This window comes from Hippoglossus stenolepis, chromosome 6 (assembly GCF_022539355.2).
Source record: "Hippoglossus stenolepis isolate QCI-W04-F060 chromosome 6, HSTE1.2, whole genome shotgun sequence".
Taxonomy (NCBI): domain Eukaryota; kingdom Metazoa; phylum Chordata; class Actinopteri; order Pleuronectiformes; family Pleuronectidae; genus Hippoglossus; species Hippoglossus stenolepis.
The window spans coordinates 22,376,128-22,390,239 of NC_061488.1; the positions used below are offsets into that span (position 1 = coordinate 22,376,128).

The 14,112-nt window shown below is 40.7% G+C and overlaps 1 protein-coding gene and 1 long non-coding RNA gene across 2 annotated transcripts; both read right to left on the reverse strand.

The window, feature by feature from the left end:
* Nucleotides 1–8,242: 8,242 nt before the first annotated feature.
* LOC118111403 lies at nt 8,243–8,831 on the reverse strand. Its single transcript, XR_007032806.1, has 3 exons — nt 8,661–8,831; nt 8,484–8,587; nt 8,243–8,392 (listed from the first exon to the last, which is right to left on the reverse strand). It is a non-coding gene; the product is annotated as an uncharacterized LOC118111403 (long non-coding RNA).
* A 185-nt stretch (nt 8,832–9,016) lies between these two features.
* On the reverse strand, nt 9,017–10,752 carry LOC124851952. Its single transcript, XM_047340181.1, has 5 exons — nt 10,746–10,752; nt 10,356–10,558; nt 10,171–10,242; nt 9,388–9,679; nt 9,017–9,313 (listed from the first exon to the last, which is right to left on the reverse strand). Exons 1-5 carry the CDS (start codon nt 10,750–10,752, stop codon nt 9,156–9,158), a joined length of 732 nt encoding a protein of 243 aa, XP_047196137.1. The 3' UTR covers nt 9,017–9,155.
* Nucleotides 10,753–14,112: the final 3,360 nt, after the last annotated feature.

Below are 14,112 nucleotides of genomic sequence, written 5' to 3' on the forward strand. Positions count from 1 at the left end.
TTCTGCCACAATTGCTGATCCACTTTTGATACAAGGTAGAAGGTTTTTTTGGTACCACATCACACTCTCAAGCTGTCCAACAACACTGGTTGGAGAGGAGCCTATTGTTTTTTCAACACAGCAATATTGATTGGACGTGACATGATCATTTCTACACTGAAATGTCTGATTGATTTTGTGCTTCTTCTCTACTTGTTGGATAAACTGAAATTAATTAAAGTTAACAAGGAGAAGGCCGCCCTTTGTGATGTGACGATTTTATAAAATGATCTACCTTGAAGGTGTCCATGAATGTAGAGATGTTTACATTTGATGACATTTACATTTGGTCTACCATGATGGCGTAAATACCCATTCACAAACCAACAAAATGACTGCCTGCTCTGGTGACTGAATACAAATTATATCGAAAGTTTTTAATCCTAGTGTCTCTATTATGCCTGATGTATTTGAAAAACAATTCAATGTGAACAAGCAGCATGACAGATGAGGAGCTGGTGATAAAAAAGGAGTCAACATCAGGTGTATGGCTGTGGTTGGGATATGTAGATTCAAGTATTTCTCAAAGCAAAGTTATCCGTAACCTAAAAACATACTGTATGATAAAAGCAGCAACAATGACAATTAATATCTTTATCAATTTCAAAATTGGGGAGAAAGATTTCCCAGAATGTGGATTGTGTCTAAAAAAGATTATTACAGTGGAACCTGCCTACAGTGATCACGTTTGTCCAGGCCAAATTGATCACTACAAGTTGTTGATTACCATAACCGAATTGTGTAGCTTCTGTATGACAGTCCCAGAATATATCATCTTCATAGATTCAGCTCGTCTCTCACACAGACACACACACGACAACATATGCACTCACACACACAAATAGTGTCATTGGACATATGTAAACTCAGACTAGGTAAAAACAACAGAATTTGTAAACTCAGGCAATGCATGGAGAGCCAGAGGAGATAGTGGGGCATGCTCAGTTTGGTTCGATTTGGTTGGCAGTGCACAGCGTGAATGATAGAGACACAGAGAGGATCAGTAAATTACTGACAGAGCCGATCAAAAATGTAAGGAATAACTTTTTTATGGTCCAAACATGTATGAAAAGACTGAAAATTAACACTGTAAGCAGACTACTTGATTACTATGACCAAAATATTTTGGTCTATTTAAAGGTTTCAGTTTGGGTCAAAGAAAGTAGATCCATACACATTTTGTGTGACCACATTAAGAGTCTATCCAAATATCTCACACATGTGAGCAAGGCGACCAATTCAATCTAAAAAATAAGACATTAGTTAGTATGATACCGTAGAGAAAGCCATATTTCTCCCTACCTCTCTGAACAGCATTCTGTGCCATAACGGGTCTGATATTTCATTCATCTTATCCTTGATGCAGCAGGCTCTTGGGCAAGCTGGAAATGTGCAAGCTACGTTGACTGTTAGTGGTTGTATCTATTGTTTTTTCATTGTTATCTGGCCCTGTTTTGTTGACACAGGCTGGAGCTTGTCAAGCTAAAGCATGCATAATGTGGATAATCCTGGAGTCTTTGACAGTGGACTGGCTGGAGCTAGCTACTGACAAGTTTCCCTGTCAAGATGCTCTAGATTCAGCTTCCACTGATCTGAGATTAAACTGTTGAAACTGTAATTATAGAAAAATACTTCCACAGTTTTTCTTTTCTACTTCATAAGCAGTAACCAGTAAGTTTGGACATTTTTCCTCTGAGCTGCACTTTTGATATGTTTACTGAATAATCCTAACACTTGTTCATCCAGGAGGGATTGCAGAAAGGTGAGAATGTCCAGGCAGAGTGCAACGAGATGCAGGAGACGTACAATCAGCATAGAAAATAAAGTCAGCACAGGATAATGAGAGAGGACAGGCCCCATGACGTTACAGCTGCTTTCAGACATGCACTGGACTTCGCAGTTTCTCCGTATTTTCTCCGCAGTTTCTACGGAGGTTACCAAAATAAAACGGGAAACATTAAATGAAATGATAATAAATAAAGTAAGCATATTTTGGGTAGTCAGGCGAGATCTAACAGTAAGTGCATTATGACTTGTAATGTACTGAGATGTGTTGGACTCAAATGCTCGACTCGGAGACAGAGATGATAAAGAATAACTTTTACTGAATGGTTTCGGTACACGGAGTGGCAGTCCAGTAACAAACACACAATTCCAATGAGTGTCAGGCAGTAGCAGGGTTCAGTGAAGATCCAGTCCAGATTCGGTACACGGGTAGACAATTGTTGAACAGGCAGAGGTACCGACAGGGAAGAAGCAAAAGCGGAGCCGATTACACAGGCCGGGGTCAGAATCACTAGAAACTTAATAATCATAGAAATCGCTGGGACGCTTGAGACACGGGGAAACAAAGACGAACTGGCAACGCGACACAGGAACACACAGACTAAATACACTAGGTGATGAGGAACAGGTGCAAACAATCGGGGAGGAGCAGACAATCAACAAGGTGGAGCACACACACAAGGCAGGGAGTGAGGAGTCTGAAACGAGAGGAGAGATGAGTAACCAATCACAACACAGAACAGAAGAATAAACGATAAATATCAGGCCAACTTAACTAGTAAGCAGGACTGGACGTAACATGACTAACATTTCTCAGAGCATCATGTCAACCTCAGTAATCTTTGCATTGCAAATGCTAAACTAATGTAGGCAATTTGTGCTATAAAGTTTGTGATGTAGATGGTCTTGCTTCCTGTGTAGGGTAAACGAACTGACACTGGACAGTGGTTCTGCAGCTCTGTGCAACTCTCTGAACGTTAGTGTATAGGCCCCTGGTAACAGTGAGGAGAAGTAGAAGGCTGTAGGTGTGAGGGTGTGTGCTGCTGGGACGAAGGCACCATGACATTGAATAATCTGCTCATGATTAACATGAACTCCTCATTTACAAACCCCCAAAACCCTTAATATTATTATCATTACTAATGTTAATCATCATTGTATGAAACCGGCATTGTGTTATTCATTCTCTCTCTCTCTCTCTCTCTCTATTTATATGTGACACCTACCTCCACCATCACCTATCATTTAACTCGAGAGTACTCAATCACTTGTTCTTCCATGATATTGTCAAACTAGTACAATTTTGAGTGTGGGGTACTTAAATGACACTGAATAACAATACAAAGCGCTGCATAAAAGCGATGTGAATCCCACCAGAACGCGGCATTTTACGCCATTCTTTAAAAATACCATTATTGGCGAGTGATGTATTTTGTCCACGGTGGCTTGCCAAAGGTTTGGAAGAAAGGCTTTTATTTTTCTATTGAGGACGTAGTTGTGTGCCATAAAATGTCTTAATGCAACAAAGCAGAAATATGCATCGTCCACATGTCCTCAAATCTACTGCAATTCTACATGTGAATATACACTCAAACACATGCCCCCCCCCCTCAGCTCACAGAAGGCTGAAGCTTTTTGGCTGTTCATCGTAGGGGGTCTTTGAAAAAAAAAAAAAAGAGGGGGGAAGTAAGGAGCGATGCCGGAGGAGTGGGACTCCCAAAGGTGGCGTCCCGGATGCTGGGAGGCCTCAGAGGACCCTGGGATGATTGTCTGTAACCTTCCCCCTCTCCTTGCACTGTTCAAGGACATAGTCCTGTGTGTGTGTGTGTGTGTGTGTGTGTCTGTGTGTGTGTGTGTTATTTTAAGCACTTCAGCATCACGTTTTGCCATTGATATGTGTGTGTGCAATGGTTTGTGATGTGCAGTTTAGGGACTCTCAACACTAGGGCTATCTCAGGCTTTAGATTGTGTGTTTGTGTGTGTAATGGATTGTCTGACAAGTGCTAATTATTCACCCTCACTGGGTTAAGAGACACAAGCCTCCTTATTTAAACAGCTCCTGCGCCTCTTTTCTAACAGATTTTCATAATTTCTGTAAAGCCAACATTTCATGTATATTTCAGCAGCTGTACCAGGAGGCAGATGACTCAGCAAGCAAGGAGGGGCAGAGCAAAACACACATTAAAACAGAGTGGAACAGAGGAGCACCAGATTAGTCCTCATTATGCAGCATTAATCATCTTTAATCTGTTCTTAATCCAATATCTTTACCTCACTTTATTAATGAGACACACTTCAAGACTAGATTAGACTGGAAATAAAGACTGTCTTGGTGAAAGGGGATGGACTGATGGTGGGAAGGGGAGAAAACAAGTCACAGTGAAGGAGCAACAATGGAGAGATACTCAGACTTGGACTTTTGATGTGAACCAGTGCTGCACAAACACCACTCAGTTACATAAGAAGTCAAGAATAGTGAGCAGGGCCTTTTATTTTCCACAACTGCAGCAGGAAACAGTGCTTAATTTATGACAGGCTTGTAATGGTTTAAATTATAATTCCCTTCTATTGGCAATATTTTGATATGAAGCTCCTGTTTGCCCTTATTCTCTGTCCTCTCCTGGGACGGGGCAATATTAGCACAGACACAGTGATGATGCTGCAGTGGACACTGTGAACCAGGTGAAGTGACGTTTACTTGAGTTAAAACCTATCCTAGTTTGTTTGTTTTTTTGCAGTAAAAAGGCCAATTAAAAACTTAAAATCACCTCTTCAAAAAACATGTGGAAAGGCGATAGTTTCATCTGTATTCCCTGCAGTCGGCTGGTGACTGTGGAGGTGAGGGGGCTGGGAGAGCTCCCTCACCTGCTCGCAGAGGGTCAATCAGCGCAGGTGAGAGCTGTTAGCTGATTGGTCCTCGGGCTTAAAAGGCAGCGTCTGAGCTGCCTCAGAAAGGAACTCAGAGACTGAGACACCGGAGAGACGTCCGGACTGAGCTGTAAAGCCAGTCTGCTTTAAGTCTGTAGTTTGAATTTATGTTTATTGATTGATAAAGAATGTTGAAAAGGAACACTTCCGTCTCTGGCTGTGTGTGGGAGAGCCCCGTGGCAAGTTCGATTGCCCCGTGGCAAGGTCGATTGCCACAGTGACAAATAAGAATATATAATCATAAATGTAGCACACTGGTTTAAGGACTATGTTATGGAGATGCTAAAACAAATGCTGTCTGTCTGCAGTCTGAGTGATTATGCTCATGAATGTGGTAAAACTCATAAACGTATCTACCATTAGAGACAAACACATCCCTGAAACCTGTATAAGCAACAACTAAACTAGGTCTGAGTAAGACTTAAGTGAGTTATTCATGAAGCTGTTTCATGACCATGTTTGCCAGGAAGTAGTCGCAGTTTGCAGTGTTGAAATCTGAAAATACCAATTTAAAGGCCAGACAATACATTTGGTCTTTTAGCTGCAGGTAGGTCAAACTAATGCAGACTAATCTAAACAGCCATGCTGTAAATCCTACCATCATTAAAGTTATAATGTCCAGTTTGTTAAAAATGTTAAAATCGAATTCTATCAGAGAGAAGTGGATCTAATCTGATGGTCATTTTGGAGGCTGGAGTTTTGTGGAGCTGTTGAGCTTTATTGCATCATACTTACAAGTGTTCCTGTTATTTGTCCCAATGAGGGTCAGCTGAAAAAAAATCTGTATAATGCAATCCCATGTAAACAATGTACAGGTTGAAGATTTTTTTAAAGTTACAGCCAGGCCTCAAAAGTCTGCTCACTCATTCCTAAAACTTTGGCTCTAGCTATGCTGGACGTGAGGTCACCAAACTTCACGAACCAATGAGAATTGATATAGTATAATCTCTTCCACAACCAATAAGAGGGACACACAGTTGCCAATCAACCACAGCCTGTAACTGACCACACATTAGGTAGGACGAGTGTGTGTGTGCACGTGCTTGCCTTAAATTAAACATTCCAATTACATTGTAAGGATGATTCTGACGATAGTGATTTTGTACTGGTCTGAGGCGTCACTGCAAAGTCTTGCACCCAGTTTCCACCAGCAGTTTGCTTTGCGCTGCTTTATGTGAATGAATCTTCCATCTATTTGTCCCCACCTGTACAACGTACACACTTGGAACCAGGGTTCTACACATACGAGTAAGGACAGTTTTGATGGCAGGAAACTTGTGTTTAATAAGTGTCAGAGCTGCCTGTGATGGTTGATGTGCTGCTAAAAAATACTTTAAATGTTTCTCCTGCTGCAGCTTTATTTTCCAAACAAATATATTGTCAAAATACATTTTTATTGCAAATTTTATTACATTTTCCTCATCAGTCCTACATGTTTTTTTTCCCAAAAACTTTTTTTAATGCATTTTTTGTCTGATAAGCAAATTAACAACATTCAAATTGCGAAAAAAGCCATACGTAGATGTTTTTCTTTTTAGCTACTAAAGGCACCGCTGCTGACAACACTTACACAATGACCTGAAAATTCACTGTCTTTCACACATTTTATGTATTTAAATACTTACTTAAAATGTCTTTGTTTTTTATATATGCAATCCTATTTATATAGACTTCCTGAATACGCCCATTAATTCTGGGCATGTGTTTTTTACTGCAATACTTAAAGCACACTGCTGTAATCAGTTCGTTAAAATGCCACAGAATGATGAAAACTGCAGACTAAAATAAGTATTTTATAAAAAAAAAATTTGCTGCCTATATCATTTTTACAACCATATAATCTCTGATTTAGATGAGAGATAACTGCTCACTGTGATACTTGTTTGAGAAGGTCACCACATCAACACAGGCAATTATGCAAAGGACGAAGAATAGCCAAAAGAGTTTTCTTTATTTATCTGGTGAGTGTTTCAAATAATGCATGGTTACACACAATGGCAAATTCAAACAGAAAGATGGAGCACAGCAGAGAGTTTTTGTTGGTACTGGCAGAACTTGAAGCTGTGTCAAGATGAGGTTTAATAATCAAAATATCAATAGTAAAAGCCTGAAGCATTGAAATTTAAAGTGAGCGAATGAATGTTTTGTACAAAATGATGCTGGATGTTGTTGAATGGTAGTGGGCAGGGGTTTGAAAGGCAGGACGTTACTTAAGCACGGCAAACAAAGTGGATAACATCAGTGCCATAACCATGGCAAGTTCTGTTATACTGCACATTTAGAGATTTTTGACTTGAGCACATGATGGACCAACAATCACCCTACAACCCTACAAAAAACACACTTTTGTGCTATTCTGAGCATAACTAATAATGTGTGTCCAGGACAGTTACTTATCATGGAGTTTTCTTATAACAAGTTTCTTTTATGGGTTGGGAAACAGATGCTTTTTCTTCTTGCTTCGTATCAGCTTCTTGAAATGAAAACACTTATTAGAAGAGGTGCATGTGTAATCAAAGTTTTACAGTCTTATTATTCCCCAAATTGTTACTTTTTTCTTGAAGATTGGTGTAACTCCTTTTTTAATTGCTCACAATGAACTCTGCTGCCTTTGCCAGTTTAGAAGTTAATTAATTTGTAGCAGTGTGAATAAGACTAAACAACCTGGAGACGGCTTGGAAAAGAAAAGTCTTCATCTGTGTGAGGATTCCAAAGTTAAACCAATATTTTATCCATCTGCTAATTAAGAACTGGTCAGGAAGCATAATTAGTAATTAAACATGTAAGCAGCGTTTTTATTTACCCTGATCATTTGGTTAATTATGCCCATTAAAGAGTGTGTGACATAGTAATACCCTCTGGAATTTTGTTGTCTTTTTCATTCCATCTTTACCTATTCTACACTTCTATTACACAGGCTGCACATACAAAGCAAAAGCCACAAATAGTTTGCGTGCTTACTATTAGTGCGCGTTTCGTTGATATCATGGTTGGTATGAAGCAAGTATACAAACACGAGTAATGAGAGGCTCGTAAGAGCTTGTAGTCGGAAAAAAATACTAGTGTCATGGTTTGCTGGTTTGGTGTAAGGTCTTTTATTTAGTGTCTAGATGCAACACATATGCACACTCATCTTTACTTTTATAAGTTTGACATTTTATCAATCAAGCTACCTTAAAAGCAAGGAGCCGGTTAAACAAATACTATATTAAACATGTTTATGTGCACAATGGGCAATAAAAGGGTGCATCCACTGGTGGTTGCCCAACACAGCTGCAGTGGAACCATCCGTCACACAGTGTGCAAGCAATCTGGAAGTAGAGAAAATAATCTGTATGGCAGTACCATAAGTAAGACATGCATCAACTGAAAGCGCTTAAAATCTGCCTTACCCATTGCACATCTGTGTCATACGAACCACACACTCGGCATAGGTCGGACAAATCACCTGTTCATAAAACAGTTATGTTATTTTTTTCCTAATAAATAGCTCTTGTTTTACAATAACTAATAAAAAACGAATAAGGAACAAACCTGTTTATTTGATCAGCCGTTGGCCTCTCTGCATTCTCATATGTAAAATTGAAGACTTATTGAAAATGTCCTCCAAGTCCTCTTGATTTAAAATCATGTCTGCTAACTGGAACAAGAAACAAGTGGAAAACACAAGGATGCATAAACGGTCCAAACATTTATTTCTGAACTGGTTGATTCAAAGCACCTTCACTTACTTTACACACTAACACCGCATGAGGTTGCATCCTCTTGACGAGCGTGTGGTACTGTTTCACTGGACCAGCGGGAGCAGTTGTGGCCCCGCTGCCTCATGAAAGCCCTGTGCAGCATAGTAATAATTAATACCACGTTCAAAAATCGATGAACCCCCTCCACACCATGGCCCCCCTTACCTGGTCACTGCACTGCATTTTTTTAATGCGTCCTCATGTGCCCCAAAAGGCTCCACACACAGACTGCCTCTTTTTAGGATACATCACCTGGACAAATTAGAAAAGGCAACAAGGAATTATTCTAACAGGAGCTGTATATTGTGATTATAGCCAAAGCCCCTTACAGTTAGTGTCCAGTGTTGGTGCTCGCAGACAGCTCCAACCATGACGTCGTAATCCAGGGGATATACCTGCATTTATTATGCAGAATAAATAATCATATGACCAAGACAAAAAAGGCCTACAAGTGAAGGAGCATGATTAAAAAGATCCTCCCTAATATGCAGTGTATTCACATTTATCACTTACCTTCCTCAGTCCTTTGTTTTTTCCTTTCCAAATGTCAGTCATTTGGAAAGGAGTCCAGGAGAAAGCCCCTGCCTCTGCGAAATGCCTCAGCGCAATTGTGAGGTACGCGTTTATGATCTGTAATGGAATCAAATTTTAACCCACATCTTAATTCAAATTCCAAATGCTGAAAACTTTGCTTACCTCACTTTCCACAAGTTCATCTGGACAAAGGTGTTCCCGGAGGTTGTGTGTAAACAGTTTGTAAGGCCCTACTTTGCTCCACAAGACCTCTGGCTTTTCCCCAGCCCAAATTTTCTGTACCACTATGTAGAAAAAAGTTGACATATTACTTGCAATAAACATTAGCAAAATAACTTTAGTCATAATTAGCTATTACCTGTTTCCAAAGTGTCTGAATCGACTTTCATGCCCTTCAACGGGACACACACTGCTGGAGATGGGGTGACGGTGAGGCGGCTGGAGCTGAGGGTGAGGCGGCTGGAGCTGAGGGTGAGGCGGCTGGAGATGAGGTGAGGCAGCTGGAGCTGAGGGGGCTGGAGATGAGGGTGAGGCGGCTGGAGATGAGGGTGAGGGAGCTGAGGTTGAGGCGACTGGAGATGAGGGTGACAGGGCTGGAGATGAGGGGGCTGGAGCTGAGGTTGAGGCGACTGGAGATGAGGGTGACGGGGCTGGAGATGAGGATGAGGGTGAGACGGAGATTGTGGATGGTGATTCTGTCAACCATTTGTGGGGGACGCGCGGCGTAGGCTCAATATATCTGGTTAGCTGGTCGATGTTTACTTTGTGTATGTAAGTTTGGAAACATTCATATTGAGCCCATACCATTTAAGATACAGATGGCATGAGGAGTTCTTACCGTATTAACAAATTCTCTTCCTTGGTCCGTGAGAAGCCTTTTCGGAGCACCAAACTTGTAAAAAAAAGTCAAGGATGCACTCTGTGACCTCAGCAGCACATTTGGTCCTCAAAGGATAGGCCTCGGTCCATTTCGTGAAATAGTCTATCATCACACAAATGTACTGGTGGCCGTTTTTGGTCGGTGTCAACTTGCCAACCAAATCCATCCCCACAAGCTCAAGTGGCTCAGTTACCTGAGGAAAGAGAATGTTATGGAAATGTGTTCTTATTCTGGGATAGGGACTCATTTCAGTGCAGTCACCTCAATTGGGATGTAAGCCTTCTTTATTTTGAGGACATTCTTTCTGGCCTGGCATTGAGGACACTCCAATACCTAAACAAATTTGAGAAATCAGTAAATGAGAAAAGAACCAAATTGAATATGAAAGTGTGTTTAATTTACACCACCATTCACAGAGATTACTGACAAAATTAGATCAAGCTCACCCATTTCCTTATGTCTTTTTCCATCCCAGGCCAGTAGTACCGCAAGGAAATGGCATCCACTGTTTTCTCCATCCCACAATGGCCTCCATGCTCATTCGCATGGAAGGCCACAAACAGATCGTTTGCCTCCTCTGGTGAGGTAACAACTTCTGCGAGATACTCGCCCTGCTTCCTTCTACGACATACGTAGTGAAGCTGCCCATCTGAGGGCCATGATGATATTAGTAACTCGACATCAGTGCCATATTGTTTGGAAAGACAAGGCCTACTACTTACCCTTAAAGATGTAATTTTCACATCTCCTCTTTATTATATATCGGTCTTTTGAGGATAGACCAAATGGATAGGCATTATGCCTCAGGAAGTCTTTAATTTCCCTTACCATTTTACGGTCCATTGTAACTATCTATCTATGTGTCCCTGACTAAACTGTTACTAATCTGAATATTACCCTGTGCTAATTTATGCCTATTGCTACTCAAATCTACCCTATATCTAATATCTACAATAATCTATCCTATATCTACAATATTGTTTCTATACTATCCCTGCTCTAAATACTCTAAATACTTTGTCACCTGAATTAACCTCAACAATCTCCCAAACTCTATCACTTTCTCAATTCTCTTTTGCTATTTGTATTTCTCTCTCTTTCTTTCTCTCTCTGAATCTCCTTACTCTACAAATCCAGTGAGCTGAAAAATCCATATATGTAGGCCTTGCCACCAACAGGTGTGAATTGTTAGCTTGTGATTGAGCGAGTGTGAAATTACATTCCTAATTATTTAGGCTATTGCTTAGATCAGTCATTCCCAAAGTGTGGGCCATTATCATTATTATTATTTGTACATTATTTTGTGTGTTTTTTACATGGACAATGAGATACTTGAGCATTTGTATTAAATTAAAATGGTTGTGAACCATAGAGGTTATCTGGACATAAATGGGTAGTCTCTACAGTGACGTTTGTAGTGCCATGGCAGTTTGAACTTAGTTGATTTTGAAATTGCAAACCCTTTAGGAACATCAAAAAGAATACATAAAGTCTGTGCAGTTTATTGGACATTAGCTAACCTGCCAGTAAAGTACCGCTCAGCCCTCCACTCTACTCAACCGGCTCTATTGTGCAATTCAAATGATGTAAGGAAGTTTGGATATGCAAAAACCTTTGCACCCCTATTGAGTGACCTAAAAACTCTTGAAGAAGCTGTTGTCTACATTGAAACATTTGGTGACTGCCTCAAAGGCACAGTCTACTCTGTTGTGGCTGATAACCTTGCTGCCTATGGGCTAGCTGATTTCAGTGAGAGTTTCAGGTCTACATATTTCTGCAGGTTTTTTCTTGCCACCCAAACAGAATTGCAAATGTCAGATGCAGTCTCTGGTAGTTTTGAGATGAGAACCAAAGATCTGCATGATAACCATGTTCAAGAAATACAGAACAATGACAATGGAGACAATTGCGGTGTAAAACGCAGTTGTGTTCTCTCTGACCATCTCTCTTATTTCCATCCTGTCACAGGATTTCCACCTGACATCCTACATGACCTGTTTGAGGGTGTGGTTCCTGTGGAGTTGGCACATTGTTTGAAAGGTTTGATCACGAAAAAATATTTCACTTTGGAAGAGTTGAATAGGGCAATACTGTCTGTAGGAGCCGTAAATAAGTTAAGGAAAGATATTATTTTGTTTTCTATGATATAAAATGTAATGAGTTTGTATTTTGGGTGTATTATTTGGTTAATTTGTTATTTATTGTTTACTTGTGATCCTATTGATTTGACATAAGGATAGGGGCGGGAGTCATACAGTTGCAAGCAAAGTTATTCAACCCCCATTGCGTATTAGGCTTATTGGCAAATTGTACAATTTTTCAGCTGTTTGCAATAAACAAAGTAGACAAGAACAGTTGAAATAGTTCAATAAAACTAATATTACCATGGTTTTCATCCAAATTCAACACGAAATGCTACTTTTAATCACAGTCTCAAAATGATTCAACCCCCTGTCTCAAGCACACCTGGTGCAACTAATCAAGGGCTTCATTAGTTCAGGTGTGCTTGAGATGGAACACATAAATACCTGGACTGGCTAGGGGTTTGTTGAGAGTGACGTTTGATTGCATGTTAGAAATATGGCTAAGTCAAAAGAATTGTCCAAAAAGTTCAGAGAAGAGATCATTGCCTTGCGCAAACAAGGAAAAGGATACAAAAAGATAGCAAAAGCACTGAATGTCCCTAGAGATACAGTTGGAAGCATAGTTCGCAAGTTCAAAGTTGAAGGAACAGTGGCTACACTACCTGGACGTGGCAGAAAGAGGAAGCTATCAGCGGCTGCCACCAGATTCCTGAGGAGGCAAGTGGTCAAAAACCCTCGAGTGACTGCAAAACACCTGCAGCAAGACTTGGTGGCAGCAGGCACTGAGGTTTCAGTTTGCACAGCAAGGCGCATACTAAACACTGAAGGGTTCCATGCCCGGACTCCAAGACGTACACCACTACTGACCCAAAAGCACAATAAAAGTCGGCTCCAATATGCTGGAAACCATATAAATAAGCCACCAAAGTTTGGGAATTCTGTTCTGTGGGACGATGAAACAAAACTGGATCTTTTCGGGCCTATGGATCAGTGGTATATCTGGAGGAAGAAGAATGAAGCATATGTTGAAAAGAACCCCCTGCCTACAGTGAAGCATGGCGGTGGCTCAGTGATGCTCTGGGGCTGCTTTGCTGCCTCTGGCACTGGAAACCTGCAGCGTGTGGAGGGCACGATGGATTCAGTCAAGTATCAGGAAATCTTAGGAAAAAACGTCATGCCGTCTGTGATGAAGCTGAAGCTTGGGCATCATTGGACCTTCCAACAGGACAATGATCCCAAGCATACCTCAAAGTCCACCAAGGCTTGGTTTCAGAAGAAGAAATGGAAGATTCTAGAGTGGCCGTCACAGTCGCCTGACTTGAACCCCATCGAAAATCTCTGGTGGGATTTGAAGAAGGCGGTTGCAAAACGCACACCCAAGAATATTACTGAACTGGAGGCCATTGCCCATGAGGAATGGGCTAAGATTCCTCAGGAACGCTGTCAGAAGCTGGTGTCTGGCTATGCATCACGTTTGCAGCAGGTCATAACAGCAAAAGGGTGCTCTACTAAGTACTGAAGATGCTTGTCATGAAGGGGTTGAATAATTTTGAGACTTCAGTAGTCATTAAAAGTAGCATTTTGTGTTGAATTTGGATAAAAACCCTTGTAATATTAGTTTCTTTGAACTACTTAAACAGTTGTGTAATTTGTTTATTGCAAACAGCTGAGAAATTGTATATTTTGCCAATAAACCTAATGTGCAATGGGGGTTGAATAATTTTGCTTGCAACTGTAGTTGATTTAAGCACCTGTTCACCTGTTTAGGAAGGAAAGAGGGCGAGTGGGGACGCTGTATTATTTGTTGACCGCTAAACTTCGTTACGCAACCTATTTTCCGTTATAAATAACATCATCTTTCTTCTAAAAGACTGAGACCTGGTATATTGAACATTTACGGTCCTATGAGCTAACAGATCATAAAAGCATGGAGGGCCATACAGTGAAATCTGTGTGTCAGCTAACTGACCAAATGCCACAGGTTGCCTACAAAGTTTCAGGCAAGCTAATTCTGACAATTATACATTTCAGCAGTCGCCTTCCTCAGCCATTTTTCCGGTTTACCCGTTTTCTTTCGAATGCAGTCCTAAAACTAAGGGTCATCCTAGATGATATCAAC

Bases quoted from the DNA above. Each gene is read 5' to 3' on its own strand.
- LOC124851952 (XM_047340181.1), bottom strand. The intron at 10,243-10,355 runs GTGAGCTTGATC...AAATTTGTTTAG, and splicing joins AAAAAGACATAAGGAAATGG to GTATTGGAGTGTCCTCAATG. The intron at 9,314-9,387 runs GTAATAGCTAAT...TTTTCTACATAG, and splicing joins TTCAGACACTTTGGAAACAG to TGGTACAGAAAATTTGGGCT.